At 38.1% G+C, this 25964-nt stretch overlaps 1 protein-coding gene across 2 annotated transcripts in view; it reads left to right on the forward strand.

The window, feature by feature from the left end:
* The window catches only part of LOC134790442 (leucine-rich repeat neuronal protein 1-like), a 341152-nt gene extending 317832 nt beyond the window's left edge, over nucleotides 1-23320 (forward strand). The window contains exons 6-9 of one of the 2 annotated variants that reach the window (XM_063761247.1): nucleotides 5499-5558; nucleotides 18574-20031; nucleotides 20110-21237; nucleotides 21355-23320. In XM_063761247.1, the coding sequence (XP_063617317.1) occupies nucleotides 5499-5558; nucleotides 18574-20031; nucleotides 20110-20535 (1944 nt within the window). In that variant the 3' untranslated portion in view covers nucleotides 20536-21237; nucleotides 21355-23320. Of the gene's footprint in view, nucleotides 1-5498; nucleotides 5559-18573; nucleotides 21238-21354 lie in introns of those variants that run through there. The other variant, XM_063761246.1, reaches the window with a different exon arrangement.
* The last annotated feature ends 2644 nt before the right edge of the window (nucleotides 23321-25964 follow it).

The following is a 25964-nucleotide window of genomic DNA, read 5'->3' on the forward strand; positions in this document are numbered from 1 at the left end:
CTCGCCTTAATTAAACACCCCCGGGGCTGCATTAAAACCCTCTGGCCACCAAGACACATTAACCCTTGTACTCCAAACCTTTTTCGTTCCAACATATCCATTCTCCGCGAATGGGCGTTTTAAAACACTTTTCCGTGTGTTTAGGCCTAGGGACGCAGAGTGTCGAGCGACGTGGGGAAACTACTCGAATGTCTTCCTTTATACAAACCTTTCAACGACCAAATGTTTGAATTTGGAGTGTTATAACGGATTTGCTTTTAATTTATCAAAAAGCTTTTCAGTAAGTATAAGCTACGTATAAGCCAAAACAGAAAAGCCATTATATTAAAACAATTATTTTTACTGGCAACATTTCACGTATTACATGATAAATAGCTCGCGACCAGAGCTGCAAACAATTTAGCAAGTTATTAACAGATTAACAGCATACCTAGTGCACTAATAAAAGCTAATTAATTAAGCTTTCTCGGTCATCGCACAATTATTCAGCGCACTGGCCTCATATCAGATTACTCCTCTGATTCTACAGGATTCAGGACATGAAGGATTCCATTATTGCATTCTGCTGTAGGTACTTTTTGCGAAAATCGTTCGTTTTTGTTTTAACGGGAGCGCCGAAATGCAGCACGTTGTTTTCCCGCTTGGCCTTTAGTCTGGTTTTGTTCGCGCGCAAATAAAACGCAGGAAAAGACTAGACAACGTATAGTGCGCCATTAATCCTTAAATGCATTTTCAGTTTCGAGTTTCGAACGCAAGCAAATTGTTAAAATCGTATCGGCCTTGACGAGCTGTATTCAAACTCCGTATTTATTTTTCGAGTTTTCCGGAAAGTTGTTAAGTTGAAACTTTTGCCGGCATTGGTTTGTTTGGCCAGTCATTACAGGAATGAGCGTGCGAAAACGCTTCAGTAATTTGCCATGTCACCGGCCGAGTCGAGGCGTTTTTACAAATGCAAAACGAAGCGGTAATGATGTTGCTAGTTTCGACAATATTCGCTGTCGGCGGAAAACTCCTTTAGAACATTAAGTGAAAGTCGTTTTGTGCTTTTGTTGTTTATTCAGGGTGAAACTTGGCTCAATGCGTACGATGCTTAAGTATTTTTTTCCATTGTATACCTAGTAGTATTGTTCACTAACACTTATTGTTAATAGTAATCAGTAACGGAAAGGCTGCAAGCTATTTTCTAAACATTTCACAGTTACTACGAAACAACCACAATTTACAACCTTAACATTCACTAGAACCGCAAAACCTAGGAGTTCATCGCCAAGTTAACTTGGTATTTACGACTACTTACGCCATCTATGCGGCTCTGACATCCAGCAATCCTTTCAAGGGGCGAAGTTGTTTACCGATTGTCCCGCCCGTGTATCCTTCCCGAGGTAAACAAAAGTCGATCCTCTTAGGGTTTACCTAACAGGCAATGGTACAATCACGGCCCCTTCAGCGTCTTAAAAGCTTTATACTCTTCGCAGAAAATGCAATCTTTTAGTAGTGTCGGTGGGAGGGCTTTGTGATCCGTTGTTGTACGTATTGGCTCTTTTGGAGTCGGCGAGCTCAAATCTTTAAGGAAGTTTAAATCAAGCTAGTGATTTAGAAATAGGGGTTTGCCATTGGATAAGAAAGAGAAACCTTTTGAAGGCAGCTTTCAGACAACAATACATTATAAAACACGTCAAGTAACAATTCAAGTCTAGGTAAGAATTTTACATCAAATTCAGCCCTGGAAAGAAACTCCTCAAAAATTCAACATCCGTTGTAAACCTCCATTGTGTGCTCTTGATAGCGAAATTCGTGAAAAATTAAAAAGTTTACCGAAGAAAGCAGGTCCGTACAATGAGGTTGTAGTGAAGCCGGCGTGTTCATAAATAGCTTGCATCGAGTGCCATTAAGTATTGAGGGGCTGATATTACATTCTACGGAAACGGGCACAATGCCTAGCTAGGTCTTGGAATAAGCGTTGACATCAATTATTTTACACTTATAATTACAGACTACGGACAACTTATTATAAACTTTTTCTAGGAGTGTATTTATGGTTCTAGTTATACATATCGACTACCGTAGGCTCAAAGGGCTTAACGGACAAAACGCGATTTTTCAGGAGAGCCAAAAAACTGTTTTGTTTTGAGAAAAAAAAATCATAACTTTTTTGTTTGTTTGAATAAACTGATGCCTGTATGTGGCTTATTCTTAACTTTCTGAGAGCTTTTAAACTGATTGCTTGAACTTATAATACAATGCTTATTTACGAAAATAGCATTAGAAAAAGGGCGTAATGTACAGAAAAATTAACTGCTTTAGTACCATTTGGCGTAAATCCAACAATTTCGTTGCAATATTGGCAACTTGCATTTAATGAACTTTATACTTCTAAGTACTGTAATTTACAATATTTTTTTCAAAAACTTATGGAGATGTATTCACTGTTAAGTTTTATTCCCCATTTTTGTATTTTGGATACTTAAACTTGGAAAAGGTCGTTTTTTTAGCCACTAAACCAATGTTTTCTTTTTTTTATTTGTTTATATTATTTGAACAGAGTCACTGCTTTCCTACCATCTATATTTTTGTATGTATATCATAACAATTACTTTTACTATAGAAAGTATGTATGCATTATTTCTGTTTCAAATCTTAATTTGATCATAAATTTTACTTTTACACACTATAATACTATTAGGTAGGTACAATAGTAGTTTTGACATTTTGTATGTCTGTTCAGTAAAACTTAATGAATATGCGATTATTTATGACATAACATCAGAGTAAGTAGCAAAAAAGGCATATGGCCAGGCCTACGTACTTCTATGAATGTAAATCCAAACGTTATAGACAATAACTTTTATAAGGTTAATCCTATGTATAAGGGTTTAATTTAAACAAAAAAGTATTAATATTACGTCTAATCATAATTGCAAATGGCCTAGTCACATACAAAACTAAAAGTTATCAGTCTAACCTTAATTAATCGTCATAAATATCATTTGAATATAGTCATGTTTTATTATTATCATAAAACTGATGAAAAAGGTACCCACTAGTTCAGTATAAATTGTCAAATTTTAGTAACCCTATAAATAAAGCATTAATGAGCACATGACCAGGTAATGCAAGTACCTACTTAATAAAAAAATTACAAGGAAAGAACTAGGTCATCCCACTTATACACAAAAAAGCAACAATTATAAACTCGAAATTTTACATAGTATGTTGGCGTATCTCTTACATTGAATTCTCTAAAATTCGTATAAATACCCACTAGTTGTGGGCGTAACGTACATTTAGCACTCAAAAATCTACTGCAAATAGGCGTAACTGACAAAAAACTAGCACAGATTTAATAAAATTTCCGATGCAAAAGGGCGTATCGTAAAAAAAGTTGGGAGTTACGCCAAAATGTCCCACAACATTTTTTTGAATTGGCAGATACGGCAAAATGCGTTGGAAAATTGTGTTCAAGCATTGATTTTTCATAGGGCTTATCGGACATTTTTTTCAAGTTATCGAGACGTTAAATATACCATTCGAAGAGAGAAAAAAACTGAGTATAATTGCATTCATAACTCATTTTCGCCATTTTGTCCCTTACGCCCTTTGAGCCTACGGTAGTCGATATGTTGAAGTTTTTTTATTGATTATGGAATCGGAAATCTGCCGCTCAACATTGAACAACCTGTATAATGTATAAATAGAATAGAGTGTAGGATTATTTAAGCCTAGGAAGGATTTAATAATACATGGTTCATTTTTCCCCCCATAATCGAACGACAATAAAAAAAAGATTTTCAAGACAACTTGAGTTGAATAATCAAACACAGATTACAAAATAACAGCCTAAGCCCTAAACCAAGACAGCATGCCATTAAAAAAGTTAAGAATTATCTTTGTTTCAATTTTGCAAACAAATTGGCCCTGAATTATAAATACGAGAAGCGGCAGGTTTTCCGAGGCATGGGTTTATCTTTGCTCAGTATTTCCTAGCAATTGCTTGAGCTAATTTAATGTTATAAACGGTCGAGAAATGACATAATCGTGGGTTCGGTGGGAGCGCACATGTGCGGATCGGGAGTGCTGCCGCGTTGAAAAAGAATTTTCTTGTCTGTGGAAATGGAATTGTTTTTTAAATATTGCGGGAGTTCACTTCATAGCATTATCTGTGGTTAAAATGGAATATGTTTTATTAAATTTGCATGCAGTCTGCAGGCGAGATAACGATGTCATGACCACATTCACTTATTTATGATTAAGAAAAACAAATGACAAAACAAATACGTTGTTGTATCGTTTTCAGTAAAAAACTATTGTTGAATTGACAAACATTCGACTACTGACTACGTATTTAAAACCATGGGATAATATTTCGTATAATGGCGTGCACAGATCTGCGAAAAACTAAAATGTTATAATACCTTACCTAATTATGAACAAAAACTGCAGAACTTGTGTATATGAGTGTTTTAACAGGAAGTTGAATTGACCTCGTCGGTCTCTTCGAGAACATCAACCTGTGCGCCATCCACGCCAAGCGTGTGACCATCCGTCTGAGTCTGTTTAGGATTCTGAAAAATTTTCTGTTATAGGCCAGTCCAGACGGGATGATCAAATTAACCAATTGAAATTGGCGTCAATATATTTTTGCGTCCACACTGCCTGATTTGATCAGACGATTGAATCAGATTGGGCGAAAATTGTCCCGTCTGAACGGGCCTTTCTCTATACGGCGCCCACGTAGGTATAGAGCACAAAAATCCACTAATAATTTAATGATCATGAAAACTTGTCTAAATCCTGGGATCCCTCGCAAAGCATTTGAACATCTAAATGAATAGTTGACCCTCGTTTCGACGTGGAATCTCCAACACAATTGCGAACCAGCAATTACTTGCGGGCATCTATTTGAGTGCGGAGCGATGGCAAGTGTCTGTAATTTGCCGAGCGTGTGCAGTGGCGCACTCTATTATTGACTTTGAAGTTTTAGTTTACTTATTTTGTGGTGCCTATTAAAGCTAGCGCATTCTAGATATAGGTATATGAGTATATATTAAGAAAGATAGGTCTGTATATAGTTTATCTGAGTTTTTCTGAATGATATACTTATCATTATCATAATGTATCAATTTTTAGCTAAATTGACGACCAGTTGAAAATTAGCAATAGGGGGGTTTAGACGTTTTGATATAAGTACCTATAGGTATTATTTTGTACCTAGGTACCTATCTGTGCAGTAATATATTACATAAGTAATAAAGACCAAACTGTATCAATGTATGTCAACTTAACCTCAAAGATTAATTAATATTTTCTGATTGCGTTTCTCTTCAAATATTCTCCGGAGAGTTATTTGCTAACTCAGAAATAAAATAGCTCTCGGAGTTTGATTACCTCTTAGTATTAGCACTATATATTAGCCGATGTTTTTGACCTTGACGCTTCTTGCAGGGACTTTGGCCCTCTGTCGTATTAGCAATGTTTAACCTTCAATCTGTTTGTTACAGGTGACGGCGTGGCAGGTCAGCCGGCGGGTCGCCAACGTGCTCACCTCCAACGCATTTATTGTAAGTATCAACTAATAACACCACTTATTGAGCCTAAGACCTTTGGCTTAAAGGACTCGCATCCAGGCCATAATTGTTTAAAAAAAGAGCCTAAGGCCTTCGTGTCCAGTCCACGCCGTACGTTTTCTATGGAAATGTCACTCGAAAACGCTGCCTGAGTTGTCAGCCGGAGTCCAAGGCCTCAGATCCCTGTAAACAATTCTGTTTGAAGCGATATTAAAAAAAAACGAACACGGTACGCCAGGAAAAAAAACGTCAGTGTGCGTAGGTAAAGTTTATACTTTATAGGACTTGGCATAATAAGTAGGCACTTTACGTAAATAGGTGCGGTTTTAAAAGTATGTACTAACGATTAAAATATTGGGTGTTACCTATTTATAAGGGTACAAAGATTCTATGTGTTTGTGCATCCTATAGTTTTTCCTGTTTGTTATTGAGCTATAAATCCTAACTTAACATGAAGCCTATTTATTGGTTAACCAACCAAATACAAAACAAGAATAATCATAATAATACAATATTAAAACTAGAAATAACATAAAAATACAATCTATAAAATATATGTACATACACCTACACATGAAGCCTGATTACACTGAATTGCTCATAGTTATATGGAATAATCTTGGATTAAACATTATGGATAGTTCATTGAAACAGATTTAGTTAGTAAACGAATGAACTGTAAACGACTATTCACTGACATATTATACAATAATTCAGGACACAAGTATTTCGAAACACGTTCAACACACATATCAGATTACCGCATACTAATGCAAAATAGAACATCTATACTAAATTAGGAACTAGTCTGTTTAACACTGGAATACTGAATTTCCAGAACTAGAATACTCGATCTGGAGCAACTATTGCCTGCTACCCAGAATAACAATAGAGATGCATCTTGAATCGCGAGGCAGAGTAGACTAATTAATTTGAGACGTTATAATTAACTGGAAACTTATCTTAGTGAGGAATCTTCCCGGTATGAGTATACTTAATGGTGTTCGTGTGCATTTCATTTTTGGAATAGGAACGCGCGGCGGAGCGTTCATAATCGCGCTTACTGTACGTGAAAAGTAAAGCTTCAACACATTGTACTATATAAAAAGAAAGAGTAAAAAGAACTTTCCTACATGATTTTTTTCAAAGGTTGCGCACGAGATTTTAACATTTTAGAAATAAACGAGTTATCTATCTTTTTTATATTAATATTGTGGCCTCAAATAAATACGTTCTTGTGAAGCTATTTGTAGGTATCTTAGGCGAAACAAATAAATATTTATATAATATACAGTTATAAAACCTTGTAAAGAAACTCATTGCCATCCTTTGGCATTCATTAATACGGAATAATGCAGCTGTAGAAACACCGGACGAACAAGGTGTGAGTGTCACATATTTTCTGCATGTAGTGGGCTTTACTTTATCTGGTAGAAAGTGTTATCTAGCTTAGTTAGGTTCTTCGTGGGCGACAATGGACTAGTAGGAGTAGAATATCTGTTTGCAACGCTAATAACGCGTATGATGGACACAAGTTATTTATCTATTTTAAAATTTTAATCAAGCAATAATGCATGTCTTTCAAATACCTTATAGACAAAAATATTAATTTCATAAACTTTAAATCTAAACACTATTTTGGTGACAGAACGGCTTGGCTCCGTTGAATTATCTGTCCTTGTATCGGATTCGGCAACTTGCCCTGGAACCTCCGAAGCACGACACCCTTCGGCCAGTTGCTTATCTTGTTCATAGAACAATGGGCACAATACACATTGTAGATACAATGTCAAAAATTCAACGTGTGTCATTTCTAGCTCATGAAAATGTATGATTTGTATTTGGTGTGGCAAATTTTACCTAATCAAATAACTACATTTTTATTAGATATCAAATGCCATCAATCTATCAAAAACTATTGAGTTTTGATAGTATTGATTGAATAGTTCAATAGGCAAGCACAGCAGCTTCAAATACTAATTGATATTTGTTGTAATATACTGTAGTTCTATTGATATACATCTTTGAGTTACAAAATATAATATAATAATAAGTTACAAAATATATAATAAAGAGTAACATGAAAAATGTTCAAATGTTTAATAACAATAAATACCTACGAAATCCCTCCGAGCAAAACTTTCAACCAGTAATGTAACTTACGAAACATCCACAATGATAATCACATTAGTAGTTCCCCCGTATTATCATAAATGCATATTCATTGAACTTTCCACCCCGCTGTAAAACGTCTAATGGATTTTACACCAAGCGCGCTACTTAGTGCTTATGTTGGTCAACTTTACGTTCAACTTTTGAAAGTAACACGTGTATTATAATTTATAATAGGGTAAACTATACTAACTTTGGCAATTTCGTAATGATTAGCCCCGTGGTAACTTTTCTACAAAGATAGTCCATGTACACTATTCAAGTTTGGACTCATGGCAATGTATGCCATATGTAGTAAACGTAAATGTTGACGTAAAACCTGGCGGGCGACATGGCGATGCGAAAGTAATCTACAGGTCAAAGAATCTCAATCATTGAGTTGATAGTTTAGTCTGCAATGTTTATATTATGTTCACCTACGCATCGTTTGAATAAATAGGTACCAATATCATTCTGACAGTCAATATAATGTTTCTAGTAAGAATATCAGTCCTGCTCGAAGCTTAATAAAATAATAATAACATAAAACATCCATTCCAATATCAATTATTGCTCGACAACTTATTGGTAATTGTTTAATACCAAATGCAACTTTTCTATTTTCGTATAACGCGATTTACGCGATCTTAGTTGATACAAAAACTGAAGTCCTAACTGCGAATCACTTTTTTCGTTCGTTCGTCCATTTGCCTCCAATATGCAAGAGGGATAGAGAGGCAGACAATGTCTATATTTGTTACTAAGAATGTAATAACGACATTAAAATGTGGATATTCTTCAACTCAACCTTAGTTTTATTGTTATTTTTTTATTTAATTCAATTAAGAAGTAAATGGAATTTAGTGATAAATTCATCCAGCTAACGCCCGCTCTGTACAGAACCGCAGGAATTCAGGGCATAGCCATTAGACTCCATCATCTGGTTTACGGAGGCAGACTGGTGGAACAACGCGTTGAGTAGGTGGAACAAAGGCCGATTGGAAAATATTGCTTTGGATATAACTTAAGATGGGTACATAAACGACTGTTTTATACAGGTTACTATTGGGTTATTTATAAAAAACAACGCGCAAGTCATTTCTTATTGGTTCGAGTTGATAGACAAATCCTAGACCACTTAAGGCCACTTGCACCATTCCATTCATTAACCCGGGGTTACCGGTTAAACCTGGAGTTACCATGGTTACCAGTAAAATTTGACACTAGGTTAACAGTTTAACCGGGTAACCCCGGGTTAGTGGGATGGTGCAAGTGGCGCTTAGGTATACATACAATTTAAATCGACTCTTTCTATTCCAAATTCCAACTGGCACAAATGTCTAAATAAAAATGTGTAATAAAGGGACGTTTCGGTATAACGCCGATCCATTAGATGACGACCGCTATATCATCTCATGCGCGATAATACGCATTTGTAGTAGCGCGTAAACGCATATGTCGAAATTGCCAATATGAGCTCTTATTCACTGAAAAAATTAATGGGCTATAAGGGGCGAGCATGATCGCGTTTACGCGCGTCATTAGACCAATAAGTCCCTTAATAGCAAGCAAGTGAGTGCGGAAAGCACAAATTATGCTTTACGTCAGCTATATTTTTTCAATCTTTAAGGTGATATATTGAACCTATTATCCCAGTGTTAGTAATAGACCTAAGAATCCCAGCCTACACGCAATTATTTTAGATATCGAAACATAGTACACAACACGCCACTTTACCAATTACGCGCTTGGCAATAAATCTAGATGAATATATCGATAACAATAATGATTTACGAACCGCGCCGAACGAATTACGCGGACAAACAACCAGAGCAAACCAATGCATTCCTAATTAATTGAATCGGTGTAAAGCATGGATTAAAATGCAATCATATTTACGGTGTGGAAAAAACTATCACTCTAACTAAAAGATAAAATGAAACAAATGTCATAATAAACCTAAAATAATAAGTACCCTTGGTAGGCACTTAACCAAGGACTATGTGGAAAAGTGGGGAACAGACTAGGTTACATAATGCCATGCCAATGGCCTTACAAAAATATTTTGTAAAACAATTTTGGTATTCGCTGTGTAGAGCCTGCCTACGGGAGACATTAGGTATTTGACAGCTGATTTAATGTCAAATCGTATAAAGTCTCGACACGCATTTACGCACATTACCGGAACCTATGTTATAAGAAACCTTATAAGCACTCAGGACTATCCCTGAGTCCTGAGTGCATCGGCATCTGAATGTATCTTACAACTTAAATGAAACAGATGTCTTAATAATACTTTATAAAATATTTTTATAGAAAATATTTGTATATAAGTATATATGTAGTTAATAATTGTTATCGACAATTTAACATCACCCTAGTTGTCAAGTTATGAAAAGTTAGTTAATGTAATGTACTGGTACCTATTAATTAATTTACCCATAAGTTTATCGCATGTTAAATATTGTTCACAGATACAAGACACTTATATAAGTTGTGGTTACCTATAATTAGATAAGCATCAGTCATGATTGTTATATAGATTTAAGAGCATGTAAGATGTATTATCTGTTGGTAATCCTAAATAAAGAAAATAAAATAAAATAAAATTGATACCAAAAAATTTCAATCAATAACCAATCACCAACCGTTTATCAATCTTTAATTCTTCCCATCCGCCGTAATTCCAAGCCAGACCATTACACCGGCTGCATTCAGCACCGCTACGGACGCGGCCAGATACAGAAATCTGCATAATCATTATGCCCGTTGCCTACTCATTTCGTCCTCTGTTAACGACAAATCAAGCGAAACGGTTAAATATTCAGTTGGCTCGATGGTGCGTGTTTTATACGCGTTATGTTGGCAACAGGTCGCATAAGCTTTTAGTTATGTGACAAAATTAAAAAGAAAAAGCGCAACCGGCCAGTCTCTTCCACTAGGCTTTGTCGCTCTCGTGTAACGTAACTTTATAAATAAAGTTGGTCAAGCTGATCTTGTCAGTAGAAAAAGGCGGCAAATTTGAAAAATGTAGGCGCGAAGGAATGTCGTCTTAGGTATAGAAAATTTGAATTTCGCGCCTTTTTCTACTGACAAGATTTGCTTGACCATCTATACAAGTGGACACCAATTTACAACGCAAAAGTTGAAATGCCGAGCAGAGTTTACAATTTAAAGGACACGGTTGCCCCCGCTATGATACTTCCTTCCTAATTTAAATCCGTTATCCGTCCCGAAACATAGTTTTAATAAAATTACAATGATATTCCAAAGCTCGACCCAATTTCGGGGACATTTGTAATTCAGACGTCGGTGGGTAAAGTGGCTGTCTTCGCTGAACGCATTTTTAATCAACAAACCCGTCGAATTTGCGTGCTAATTTGAATAGGGCTGGAGGGTTCCGGGAAATCCGGGGCCTTTAACAAGGTGAGAGTTAAGCGGACACAGGGACAAGTTAATAATAAATAGAAATACATACTTCATTTTGTACACTACTTGTAGTTTGGATTGTCACATATTTTTTATTTGGTAGTCAGTCTTACCATAAGCAAAATAAAGTCCGATTATGATACAGTGTTTAAAATAGTATGATTTATGTAATAAAGACTTTATGATTATTATGGTGTGGTAGAACACAAATGTATAAAAACTATGTTCCATCTATAGTTTATCAAGGGACTGTCTCATTTCAATCATAGACAGAGATAATTATACTATCTTTGTCTTACACTAGTACTAGCACCCAAAAGAAAAGGGTAAGTATAGTTTTCCTGGTTGTTACTGACTGACAAATTGGTTTGACCAACTATATTTATCAGTAGCAAACTTGTGGTGGTAAACCTGTCAAGGAATCATGTGCCGCTAAAGAAAATAAATAAATAAAGACACATATCTACAGTCTCTATCGTCATCTCGTGATCGTGAGTTCTCTTAAAGAGTTCAATCTAAAATAATTAATGGCGATGTTACTTCTAGGCCTGAGAACTGTTTAAGTGGCGCCATCTACAAAAATATTAAGGCACACTACTTTAACCTTTTGGACGCCAATGACCGATATATCCGCACCGCAGGTTCAACGCCAAAGACTGATTAATCGGTCACAGACCACAGAGCAACATAGACCTACGTGCACATGCATAAAGTTCAATTTTAGTTTTGAGACTTCGGTGACGTGGCGTCCGTGTGACAGCTTTTGTGTTTGACACGGCGTCGAAAAGGTTAAGTATGGACATTAATAACAGTTTTTATTACATACTTGTCTTTGCCGGTGGCTATGCTGGGAGTGGGTATTAGGTTATGTTTGTTCAGTTTACTTTTCCCCACTTAACGTGACCCGCCATTAATAATTCGCGATTGAATAATCGTCTTTGATTAAGAGAGCCCGCATCCGCCGTACAAATGTTTCCACGTTTATTTTGACATGAGCATTTGCTTCGTTAAAATACGCTTCTAATACTATCAGCAACGGTATTCATTCTTTCGTACACATTATTTCGTATAAATGTACCTAAATAAGAAAGAGAAGACACAGTTAACAAAATTGAGTAACTAAACTGCCCCAGCACATTTGACATCCGAATGTGACATTCGAAAATTCATTCAATTGTCCTCGTACGGTACTACAAGTGCAAAGTGGTTTTCGAATAACTGTAACTGGTTCGAATAACTGATAAAACTATTCGATTTAAAGTACCTAAGTCAAACTGCTGCAGCAGCGGTGCAGATTGTTATACCACGTGTCCCAAAATTCAATGATAAGCTGACACCAGAAGATGGATCTGCTCATGACTACTCGAGGAAAAAAAAGAAAAAAATATATCTCAGTTTATTATGGAATTACAAAAACGACCATGTCTACAATTTTTTATTTAATTTTTTCAATTTTTTTTTCTTGAGTAGTCATGAGCAGGTCCATCTTCTGGTGCTAGCTTATCGTTGAATTTTGGGACACGTTATATAGGTACCGACTGGCGACTACATGCTGCAGAAAATGTCAATTGTACATGACATGAACATTGACATTTCATATCAATAAAATATCCGCGTGAAATGCAGTTCACTCCTGCTTATTAAAAATATTTGGCACTTTCAGTGACGCAATATTAGCTTTTAAAACTATTACTTAGTTTTAACACTGTATTTTTAATGCACTTGTAAATTGCTTGATATGCTTGACCACACTGGCAGGGTCGCCAAGTGATGTGACACGTAAAGACAAACACTTATTTCAGGAGTATAGGTTACTGATACTATGTTGCCTATGCTATATATATACGGTACATGCGAGAGGGTGTGCGTGTCATATGACACACACTACAGCATAGAGACTACACCGTTTAATTAAGACTGCACGTCGCCTATATCTCTCAAATGAATTTATAACAATATCTATGAACGTGCGGTATTAATTTCCATTTGAGCTAGCCTGAAGCTAGGTCTCGGGGGAGAGTTTAATTGAAACAAATTATTGGATAGTTTTCCGAACGTGACGGAGGAAATTGAACTTTATAGATATGACACTGTTTGATAACAGTGAGAGGTGAATGTTAAAACACTACTGTAGTGATAGTTGTAAAATAAATCATTGTGTGCAACGGTACATAGTTAGGTCATAAAACGCAAAGGCCGAAGATACAAAACGAAGTCGAGTTTAAAGATAGGCCCGAGAATCCTTATTATGTACCTGTTGCACAAAATACTATTAGCCAACATCTTAAAATATTATTCAAATTGACTTATAATAATTTAGTGTAAAAACGTCTGGGTTAGGTCTAAACCAATCCAACCACGGTAACTACTCGGTTTAGTATAGAACCTCCTCCTTTTTGGGATTTGGTTAAAATTATGCAAAGTACATTTCTTATATTTATAATAATAAGAATGGCTATAATTGCAAAATAAAATAATTATGTTAGATTTGGATGTACCCTTAGTTTATGATCGGTGGAAATCGGATGCCATAATTATTTCTTTTTATTTCCCATTCGTACCAAATCCCGTTGCTATAAAGCCGCCTGTGCATGAACGTCGTAAAACAATAAAGCAGCACAAGGAGCATAAGCACTCAATTTATTTCAGCCGTTAGACGTATATTCGTGCCGTCCTTTATTTAAACCAGCAAAGCACGCATTTTTGCTCCGGTTAGGGTCACCACACGTATTTGCCTGTCTCGCATTTTAATGGGTAGGTACTTAAGTAATTTAATAATAATTCAGCCTATATACTTCCCACTGCTGGACACAGGCCTCTCAAGCGCGATAGGGCTTGGGCTACGGGCTACAGTTCCCACGCTGGCCCAATGCGGATTACGGACTACACATACACCTTTGAATTTCTTTGCAGGTGTACGAGTATGTAAGTTTCCTCACAATATTCCTTAACCGAAAAGCTAATAGTAAATATCAGTTGATATCCCGTACAAAAGTTCTAAAAAACTCATTGGTACGAGCTAGGATTTGAATCCGCGACCGCGAAATTGTACGAAAGTAGAATGATTGTAGGTATAGTAAATTCGGCAATCAAATTGATGTTAGTATAGTTTAAATACTTACTGTCTCTCTCATGTTAATGTTTATCCCGATTATATTCTCAGTTACTACTTCGGAGCCCAGGTGCCTCTTATATGGCTAGTACCTAGATTTAATACCTACAGGGCGCCCGAAAGACTAAGCTAAGCTTGCTATACCCCTTACAGAAGCAAATAGGCATATAGAAAGCACTGGTTATACAACGGATATCCAGATTACAAACTCAATAACAAAATATAGGATGGCTTTTAAAACTTTTGGGTTGAGGTGAAATGAAGAGAAAATTTTCCGGTTCCGAATCTCCACGAAAAAATTGAATAATGGGACTTTTTCCAAATAACACGGAATTGTGTCCACGCTTTTCAGTTCTGACATGGCTACCCTACCCCGACCGCAATTACGGAATTTGCATATCTCACGCCCTCGACTCTTTACGGCATTTTTGTATGCCTGCCCGAAGATAATTTACGCTTTTGTGTACAGGCTGTACATAATACACTCGTGGAAAACAAGAAAGGGTAAAAACCATTTTGAATATGTATGAGAGCTCCAATTTAGCTCGGTTTTATTTGAATTAAAGAAAATACACTACTCCCCGTTCCTGTCAATTAACATTGACTGCGGAAATGTGCTGTTTCCGCCATGTTTTCTTTTATTGGCGCCAAGACTTTATATTTCGTTGGAGCTCGGGAAATGTTGCCAGTAATAAAAGGAGGTAAAAATTGTAACATCGTTATTTAAACTGGGACAATAGTTATCGTTTCCTATACGTTACTGTCTCACAAACGGTTGAGAATGTTGAGATAGTTCGCGGGTGACGGACTTAGCATTATTACCACCATTTAGACGCCCGCATGCTGTAAAAACTCCCGAGGAATTCTCGATGTTACCAGCTTGAAATGTAATTTATTTTACCAAATCCCGCACCGGGCGCCATATCGTGTCTAGCTTAAATAATCTAAGAGGAGTCCTGGCACGTCATTCTCAAGGAAACCTGGAGTTTCTAGAATTCTAGGGTTTAAATAAAGTATTTCCTAGAAAAGATATTTTGGAGAAATTGGTAGAGTCCGTGTAAGCTAGCTTTGCACCGACTTGAATAGATCAAAGTGAGGAACTGTCATTATAAACGTCATGTTTTCATAGAAATGTATCATTAATGATATTGCCACACTTTGACATTGCAAATGTCATACAGAGTTTGCTCGGTCGGTCTCTAGTCTTTTTTGGTGTACGAAATTGTCTTAAAGCTAGCAACATTGTGCGTAAACCGTTTCGTTCCGAGTAATAGAGTAGGTAGGTGAAAATCGCTTAAGTGCTCAGTCGACGGCAACAAATGTGTTACAGTGTAGCTTGTTAATTAAGATCGGCTTCGTGTGAGCTTCTGGCGTTTTAGGCTGCTTTCAGAACGATCTTTACTTACTTAACGTTATTATTTCAGCTGTTTAAGTTAGATACCAACTTAAATGTAAGCTTAAATGCAACTAGATCGGAATTTATTTTTAGTATACTTTCACGAAAACTGGCTTAGTTATTGGATAAATATATGCGGTAATGAGAACATTGGAACACTAGGACTTAGGTTTTGTAAGGAATTTAACATTCGCTTGCCTTTGCCTCCGAAAATCACACCTTTCTATTAGGTGTGATTTAAGGAAATCGCACCTAGGGTCCTTCTTAACAGAAAGATATTTGATATTTATTGAAGGATAATTTGACAGCATTACAGCTAGCGCTAATGCGCTGAAAAATAATATGTTATAGTAAAGCTATAGTAATGAAATTATATCATGAATATGACAATAATTAAGCTATAGCAAGCTATAGTGACGATGACTATACGTATGTTGATACACAAAAGAAGCAGAACATGTCATGCGAAAAGGTAGATGTACCCCTTAAGCGAAGACTGTTATAGCAGGTTATCCTCGATCGCAATCAATTTATAGTTTGTCAAACCAATTTGTCAGTCAGTAAGAAGCAGGAAAACTATACTCATCCTTTTCTTTTGGGTGCTAGTACTAGTGTAAGACAAAGATAGTATGATTCTCTCTGTCTATGATTGAAATGAGACAGTCCTTTGACAAACTATATATGTATTCACCAAAGAATTTAACATATCGTGTGTGGCAACCTCGGAGTAATTAACAATGGAGCCGCCATTAACAGGCGTTCCCCTCTGTCGAAAATAGGCGGCCAATGGTCAACAAATTGTCAACCATATGTATGGACTGACGTTTATCTGACATGACGTACCTATACATTTGATGTGCCCCTCCCCCGCAAAAAACGGCAGACTATTTTGTACCGACGATTTGAGACATGGCGTCTCCGTTGGTTATATCCTCTAAGGTGGCAACCATTACAGACCATCTAGATACCATAACCCCTGCAGGCTTACCAACATTGTAGCACAAAGTATGAATAGGCAGCCATGCCTGCTTTACTGCCCCGCTAATGCATCCCCTCGTAAAGTAACTTCATTTTACATTGTAAGCACCATTTTTACACTTTCACGCTGAGCATTGGTGAATCCTTTACAAACGTGTTAACGCTTTAAAATGCAAGTAGTTATTAAATACTGCATTAGAAGTGGCATTATATATATTGGTTTCGTTTAGTCCTTTTACGTACCTAGTGATAATGTCCTTTTATTATGTTCATTTTGCTCATTTGTCGATTAAGTACTCCATACAATTCTTGAAGAGTTTAGATTCATATTAGATATCTAGTTCAATAGAGCGTTAAAGACCTAAAATTAAAGTTGCGTTAGAGCTGACAATAATTTTAAGATTATTATTGAACATAAGAAAATACATTTTAATAACTATTTGATCGTAAACAGCTGCTTTAGAATGAACTTTGTCGCAGCTACTAATGTGTAGAATACCTATATTTAAATCCTACCTTTTAAATCTTCATATCTACCTACCTATAATGGCTATAATAGAATAAATATAACATTGCCCGCAAGTGTTTCCATCGAGCTTAGTCAGCCTAAAGCTTGTTCAACGACGCTGTAGAGCGCCCAAATCACTCGCGTTCGGACCGGCCCGGTTATTGGATTTTAGCGGAAATTTCACCGGTCCCGGTCCAAAACGAACAACGCACCTTGCTGTTTGCGAATAACCCTGCATATCGTATTTTAAGTCTGATTTGCACCGGCCGGCGCACCCACTCGTTAAATGGGACAACAGATACGCGGAAATGGAATGCAAAACGTTGCACAATCGTGACTATTTCGAATTTACGCGTTCGCGGATTCGAATTTTGAAATTGAAAATAGAAATTAATCGCCCAGATGGTTTTAAATCAATCAAACCGGCGAATAACGCAATACGCGTTCCGTTTTTTATTTTGCGTAATAAAACGCAACGAGTCGATTGAAATTGTTTGTCCAATAAAGTGTAATGAAATAATGCCCTTTGAAAATGTATCTGATATCATTCTCAAAGAAATCAGAAAGTTGTCTTAAAATACCTGCGACTATAAAGTCCTTTAAATTGGAAGGAGGGTAGGTATACATAGGTAGAGAGGGTCCACTATAAGTAGTTTCGCAGATATTTTTCTTAGTTTCATTAGAGGATAATAGACTGGCAAAACTCTCCGTTCAACAAAACACTCCCAACTCCCCAAGAAGACGAGTACGTAATAAGACGAGATATTTTGTTCCAATAATTGAGTTAGTTGGTTGCAAGCAGCGAACAACTTGGGGACTATCTATCTCGAATACCCAATCCAATTGTCATCCAGGCGGAGTCGCGAGTCCGCCGGCTCTGAGAGCTAATAAACTTATTTACTTATCCGCTCTTTTGAGAGATTCGGTGCAGCGTCAGTCAGCAATCAAGGCGTAACAGAATTTAAAGTCTACGTTGTAATTCTAGAGGCGAATCCGCTCCACTCAGGATCTCGCTGCTAATTGTTGAAAAGAGGAAAAGTAATAAAAGTGCTAGTCTTTGAAGCAAAGACGCTGCCCCGAGCGCCTCGCCGGAGCGCATTTTAATAAATTAAAACTGTGCAAAATTCCCATTCCAATATCATTTTATTTCCCTTTTTGCGAAGCTGCTGGAACTCGCTCCCCTTACACTGATTCAGTTTAATTTATCACGGGCGAGGCAATCAATTTTATGTATTACTTTATCATTATTAAACAAAACATTTAATTCACCAACGGGCCCGGGTAATTCCGGCTATATCAAAGGTTGTATTGATGAAAGCGTTCTATTTGGACGGTCGATGAAACGTTTCGGGCTTTATGTTTCGTCTTAATTTAAGGAACCTTTTTTATAGGGGTCTAAAAACATTTCTAAATCTGAATTTTATTTTGTTTCCAGGTGGTGCTTATATCCTTGGAACTGTTAGCGTGGCGGAGCGGGGCGGCGGCGCTGGCGAACTGCCCGAGCGGCTGCAGCTGCAATGATGAGACCCTGGTGGTGGTCTGCGAGGAGAGCCGCCTGGACGTGCTGCCCATCGCGCTCAACCCCTCCATCCAGCGTCTCATTATCCGCAACAACAAAATCAAAACCATCGACAGCTCCATGCAGTTCTACGCAGAACTGCAACACCTCGACCTCTCCCAGAACCACCTTGTTAACATTCCCACTAAAAGCTTTGCCTACCAACGGAAATTACAAGAGCTCCATTTAAACCATAACAAGATATCATCAGTAACTAACACCACATTCCAAGGCTTGAATGCGCTGACGGTCCTCAACTTAAAACGAAATTTCCTCGAGGAGCTGACGAACGGTGTGTTCTCGACTTTGCCAAGATTAGAGGAACTGAACCTTGGTCAGAATCGAATATCGAGGATCGAACCAAAAGCATTCGCAGGACTTACAGCTCTGAGGATCCTTTACTTGGATGATAATCAGTTGAGTTCTGTACCTACAATGTCCTTTAGTCTTTTGGGAAGCCTGGCTGAACTGCACGTGGGACTCAACGCTTTCTCGTACCTGCCTGACGACACCTTCGCGGGTCTAAACCGCCTGGCTGTGCTCGACTTGAATGGAGCCGGACTCTTTAATATAAGCGAGAACGCATTCAGAGGCCTTCCAGGTCTTAGAAGTTTGAATCTCTTCGGGAATAGACTAAGCGTAGTACCCACGCAGCAACTAGGTGGACTTACGAGATTGGAAGAGCTGTACATAGGCCAGAATGATTTCGTAGCGTTAGAAAGCCACTCATTCAAAGGCTTGAAAAATCTGAAACTCTTAGACATTACTGGTGCTGCCCAGTTGGAGAGAGTCGAGAAAGGAGCTTTGGAGGACAACATAAACTTGGAAACTATCGTACTGGCCAATAATAAGAAACTATCAGTGATAGAAGAAGGTACTTTACTCGGCTTGCCTAAGCTGAAACATGTTACGCTTAGAGACAACGCCATTGTTACGATCAGTGAAACTGTGTTCGTCGGAAAAGAGCTGAGACAACTGGATATCACTGACAATCCTATTTCCTGCGACTGCCAACTTCTTTGGCTGCATGAATTATTGAATGAGAAGAGTAATTTCACTCAAATCCAATGCGCGGAGCCACTACATTTGAAGGACAAGTACTTACGTACTATAACTGCAGACGGTTTGGGCTGCGCCGTTCACGACACGCGGCAGCAAACGATTATATGTGTCGTAGTAGTCGCCTGCGTGGCTTTCCTAGCATCACTCGTGCTCGTGCTGTATCGCTACCGCAAGAGCATGCACGAGAAGCTCAAGGACTACAAGTGGAACAAGCGCGCGATGCGCAAAGACTTGGAATACCACAAGCCCATCTCCACCGAAGAAGACTGCATCGTGCGCGGCATCCACCCCGCGCAGTACCCCGCGCCGCACGCGCCCGGTCTCCGGCCGATCCCGGTGACGGAACTGTAGCTAGAGCTTTACGCCTCCCCCAGCGTGTTCTTCATGTCGGGCCAGCAGCAGGGCTCGGCGCGGCGCGCGCGGGGAGGCGGCGGCGGCGGCACGCTGCCCGCCAACGGCTTCACGTACATCGGCGGCGACCGCCCGCCCCCGCTCACGCTCAACAACGGCGCGCCCGCGCTGCTCAACAACGGCTCGCTGCGCTCGTTGCCCGACAAGAAGAACAACCGCAACGGCTTCGTGTGCCACGAGAACTTCCCGCGCGCGGACCGCTACTCTCGCAAGCAGGAGAACGGGTACATTCGCAACTCGGAAACCATTATCGGCTTCCCGCGAACTCGCGACTACGACGACTACAGCGAGCCCGAGTACTCGGTGATCGCGGAGGCCGATCGCGACTATCGTTCGTGCGCGCACTCCAACACCTTCAACTGTTGAGCCCGGGAGGCGTGAACTTTCAATCGTTTGTGATCTTGTAATTCTAGCAATAAATCTTCATTCCATTAAGTTTTTCTATGGAGGACCTTGTGATGGGACTTAGTGTAGCGGTTAGTGACGTTTAGAACTTCGGGATCGGTGTACGTGCGACCAGTGAGGACTATGTATCGTATTCGGTTTAAGAGAGTACATTATTTGTAAATTATAAATTTAAGTAGCGATGGATCTATTTTTCGATGGGGCGGAGGGCGGTTGGAAGTGAGACTTTCATGAAGACGCCCGTCTGTACAGACTAGTCGCGTGCGGCAAGCGCCGCTGCCACGTAAGGTCGCCTTTGCACTTTTGCACCTGCGTTCCTACTTACGCGAATAAAACTTACAAGTACAAAGGCGGGGTAAATACATCATCATCTATGTGATTCGTAAGTATCCTACCTATGGGTAGGCGGTACTTTGTATTTGTTTTGTACAAAAACCATTCCATAAGTCTTTTTAATGTCTAAATTTTTATTTATAACGAATAAATATTAAGTGTGCGTTAAATAAGACACCAATATGAATGATAGGTAACCTATTATAGGATTAATAAATGTAAATATATTTATACTATATTGAGATATTTATAAAATTTAATACGATCTTATTCTTCTTAAAGTTTCATAAAATTATTTCTGTATTTCACTTACATTAGTATGACTAGTTTGTTTGCTATGGACTGGGACCAGTTTCTCAAATGCTTGTAACTTGTAATACAAGGGGAAGTCCCTTTTTAACAAATGCTGTCAAAAAGTGACATCCACTTGTATTACAAGCTTTTGAGAATCGGGCCCCTGGTATCGTATTTCCTCCTCGTCACTATTGTTAATACATTGTATTTCATATTAGGTACGGCAGCACCCACTTCTTACCTGTATGTCTCACTTTTCGCTCAAATCTCACAAATGCATAACGGACCTACTTAAGTTTCAGTGAAATTGTAGATGCCGTAAAATGGGGTGATTTAGGAATGACGGGGTTAAATGACAACTTATAATTTTCTAAATTAACTTGATCCATTCAAGTAAACAGCATAAAATACAACTACCAAAAATATCGAAAAAAAAATAGCATTTCAAGGTCACCTCATTCTGCTGTAGGTACATATTCTCATGTCGCAACGATTTTTTGTTAATATTTAAGTTCATCATTGCCATTACATGATTACAGTAATTAATTATGTCAAAATAAAATATGTAATCTTTAAGAGATGTTGATATTTAAATCAGCTACAATAAGTGTGCTACTGAAAGCAATACATAATATTAAAACTGTTATAGATATATTTCACAAACTTGTAAAGGCTATTTATCAATAAATAGAGAACTTAACTTACAATACAAACGAAAGACCCAATAAAAAGATATCAGAAAATTCATAAATTACAATGCCCGTTTCTTTATTTATTTCGTTTGAAGCTAAATAGAGCGAATAAGTATCTAATCTCGACGTACGACGAGAATGAAATATTATAGCCATCATGTTATAAAAGCTAGAGCTTGGCAAAAAAGAGCAGAAATAAAAAGTGTCAACACTGTAGTGTCGTCCTTTTTAAACCAATTTATATAAGAAAACGGGACGACACTACAGTGTTGCCACTTTTTAATTTCTACTCTTTTTTTGCCAAGCTGTAGGTAAGTGTTGCAATATAAAATGTAAAAAGTTTTTTATTTATTAATACTAGCCTAACCATAGTCTGATAATTTTAAAGCACTTAGAAATATTCTGTTATACTATGCGCTAGATGCCTGCCACGTTATAAGTATCTTACGACATTTTTACGAATAAAATTATTTGACTTGTTTAACGTAGGTACAATGTAGTTCGGAAAATTGAGTTCCTTTTAATATTTGCAATGTAATTTACACAGGGTCTGAGAAGTTCGAATATGGAACGAATTTAAGCTGTTCGAATTTCGAAATTCAGAGTTGCAGTCTATGGGAGCTAAAATTCGTGGAAATCAGAATGCCGAATGAATACGAGTACACTTTGCATAAGTTACCCAATAACGTTAATATTTTTCCGCGTAAATTGGAATAACGTCAAGTCTAGGAACTTGAGGAAACGTGAAAACCGTTATACGAAAAATATTTTTTAAACCAATTCAACGAACGAAACGAATGTTTTTTGTGTAGCTAATATATATTTTAAAAAAATCTGGGGGTCACGTAAAAGTAACGAGAGTCACGATTTCTTTCCTTGTTTTTTTAAATAACGAAACAAATTTAAGTGTCAATAACAGGTATAGGGTAAAAAGAACCCGTATCCAGAGATCAATTAGCACTAAAATATGTAACTTGAATGAAAGGGACATACAATAAAATGGTGACTCGCGTTACTCTTGCCGCGACCCAGAAGTGTCTTCAGGTTTCCAATACAATTTGCTTATGTTCTACTGATCATTCGAACTACTCCTACTACTACTTATTTGTGGATAAGAATCCACTCCAAAAATACATGTACTTTAAAAACTTTTCTCTAACTAAACGTTGAAACTTGATCTTATGGTGGCGTATGTTCATACTTCATGTAAATATGGAGAATATAAAGACTAAGATATGTGGGCATGCGTTCGTGCCTCGTGGATGCCTAAACATGTATACAACTAAATGAATACATATGAAAAATTGTGATTAGTGTACATAACATTATCTACACGACGTTGTAATAGAATCATCGGTCATTTTCTGTATTTTATTGTAGTTATTACCTACATACAAACTCGATAAATATAACATACCTCAAATTTACTGGTTGTTTTCTTTACTGTGTCCAGAGGCGTATTTACAAATTTGGCGCCCCGGGCCATTTTGATTTGCCGCCCCCCTTCATCAGTGACGATAAAGTATTTTATTTAAGAAAAAAAAAACCTGCAACAAGTACCTTTGGGGTGTGAAATAAAAAAAAACTAAACATTTACCATTTACTCACATAGGCATTTACATTGTTTTCCTATGTACAAATTGGTTGACAAAGTCATCAATAACGCTAAAAAAAAAAAAAAGCGCTGGTGGCCTAGCGGTAAGAGCGTGCGACTTTCAATCCGGAGGTCGCGGGTTCGAACCCCGGCTCGTACAAATGAGTTTTTCGGAACTTATGTACGAAATGTCATTTGATATTTGCCAGTCGCTTTTCGGTGAAGGAAAACATCGTGAGGAAACCGGACTAATCCCAATAAGGCCTAGTTTCCCCTCTGGGTTGGAAGGTCAGATGGCAGTCGCTTTCGTAAAAACTAGTGCCTACGTCAAATCATGGGATTAGTTGTCAAGCGGACCCCAGGCTCCCATGAGCCGTGGCAAAATGCCGGGATAACGCGAGGAAGTTTATCAATAACGCTGTCGTAATTTAAAACGTTTGTCAGCTCAGCTTCTATATTAAGAAGAGCTAAGCTATTCAGGCGCTCTCCGCTGATAGTGGAACGTAGATAATTTTTTATTCTTTTGAGTGCAGAAAGGTGACGTCACTAATGTCACTATTCTAGATACAGATTTATTTTATATGGGCCGTTTTTGTCACTCAATGACGATGCGACCTCGTTATATTTGCCTGATCTGATCGGTGACCGGTGGGTACTGCTGGGTTTTGGCCATTGAGAATCAAGGTGAGACATGGCAGTCAGGCTGGATATAGCTAAGGAGTTCGGTCGGGTCTGGCATCGAGTCTGCTCGAGGGACTATGTTATACAAATGGATCGCTAGCTTTTTTTCCGGTAGACACACATGAGCCGTATAGTAGACGGAAGCTGCTCCGATAGTGTGGACATTACCGCTGGCGTTGCACTAGGTTCTGTGCTGTCATTGCTGCATATCAATGATAATCATTGCTATGCAGACGACAGTAGTAGGGATGCGTATTACACAGGCCGTACCATTATCCCTCATTCTGTGGTGCTGGAAAGTCATGAAAAGTATTGTATTTGTACCTGATATCGAGAGCACTCTATCTGTACTGAGTTTCGGCATGGGATCGGAACACTTTAGTGAGATTCAATACCACGAAGACACAAGAACCGCCCCGCCCGTATGTATATAGTCAGATGGGTCACAAATAATGTTAGGTACGTAAGTGAAAACGCGAGCGTAGCGAGCGCGAAATTTTTTCGAGAAAATAGTAGGTAAAAAAAACGGAACCCATATAAGATCACTTTTTTGTCCGTCCGGCCGTCTGTCTGTCTCAATATAAAGGGTCTTGACATGACAGAGGTCGGCAAAATCGACAAGGCTTGTTATTTAAATTTTACAAATAAATAGGGGAGCGACAAAATTCTGGTCGACCCTATCTGAAGAGCTAATAAAATATTTTTTGACCCAAATTTGCCGCCCCCTAAAATCTGCCGCCATAGGCTTCAGCCTACTCAGCCTAGTGGTAAATCCGGCACTGCGCCGTACTAATACTTCTTGAACGAAAATGTTGCTTAATTTAGGTACTTGTTGGTAGATATTTTTAGCAATTGGTGGGGTTTGAAGCGTTCGTTTGTTTATTAATTTAAATGTCAATTAAAATATAATAAAAAATATAGCTAAGTTTGATTATAAATGGCGCCCAGAAAAGGCCGCAAGGGGGCGGCTTCGCCGCCCCCCTGCGGCCTGCCGCCCCGGGCCATGGCCCCCTTGGCCCTATGGTAAATACGCCCCTGACTGTGTCGCCCTTTCACACTAGCAAGCAAGAAGTCATTATCCTACCTATAGTACCTATGTGATATAGTACATATAAGTACCGCTACTTGACACTAGATGTCACGAGTGTCGCGACTGACGAAATGTATACTGTGCGTGCATAGGGTTGCCAGATGACAGGAGAATTTTCCTGACATGTCAGGAATTTTGGCCTTTTGTCAGGAATGGGGACGGAACACGAAAATGTCAGGAATTTTTTGAAGTGATATTTTTTTATAAAGTAGGTACCTTTTTATTTACTTAAATTAATCCAAAAACATTGTAAAAAAATAAATAAATGTCATCCACTCAACAAATCTTTACTCAAAGAAGTTGACGCGGCTATCGGCTCAATCGGGTGGCCATCGCTAACGGCTAGACCCCCCCCCCCCCTCCCGTCGTCGTCGTAGTCAAAAATACCAATGTCAGGAAAAATATTCGGAAATCAGGAATTTCGGATTTTGTCAGGAAATTCTAAATTTGTATCTGGTAATCCTATGCGTGCATCAACTTTACAACTAATATTACAAGCAGTGGCCTATTTTATAAAGCTACAAGTTACAAGCGGAAGTCTCGTTCTAACACATCCAGCACAAAAAATCGAGTCAGTATATTGCAAGTAAAAAATAATGTTACCTATCCCCGTATAAAAATTATCACCTGCTGTAAAATATCGTACATATTTGGTACATATGCAGTTCCTGTAGTTCTATCTATAATATCAAGATCCATCAATTTA

This window comes from Cydia splendana, chromosome 5 (assembly GCF_910591565.1).
Source record: "Cydia splendana chromosome 5, ilCydSple1.2, whole genome shotgun sequence".
NCBI classification, from domain to species: domain Eukaryota; kingdom Metazoa; phylum Arthropoda; class Insecta; order Lepidoptera; family Tortricidae; genus Cydia; species Cydia splendana.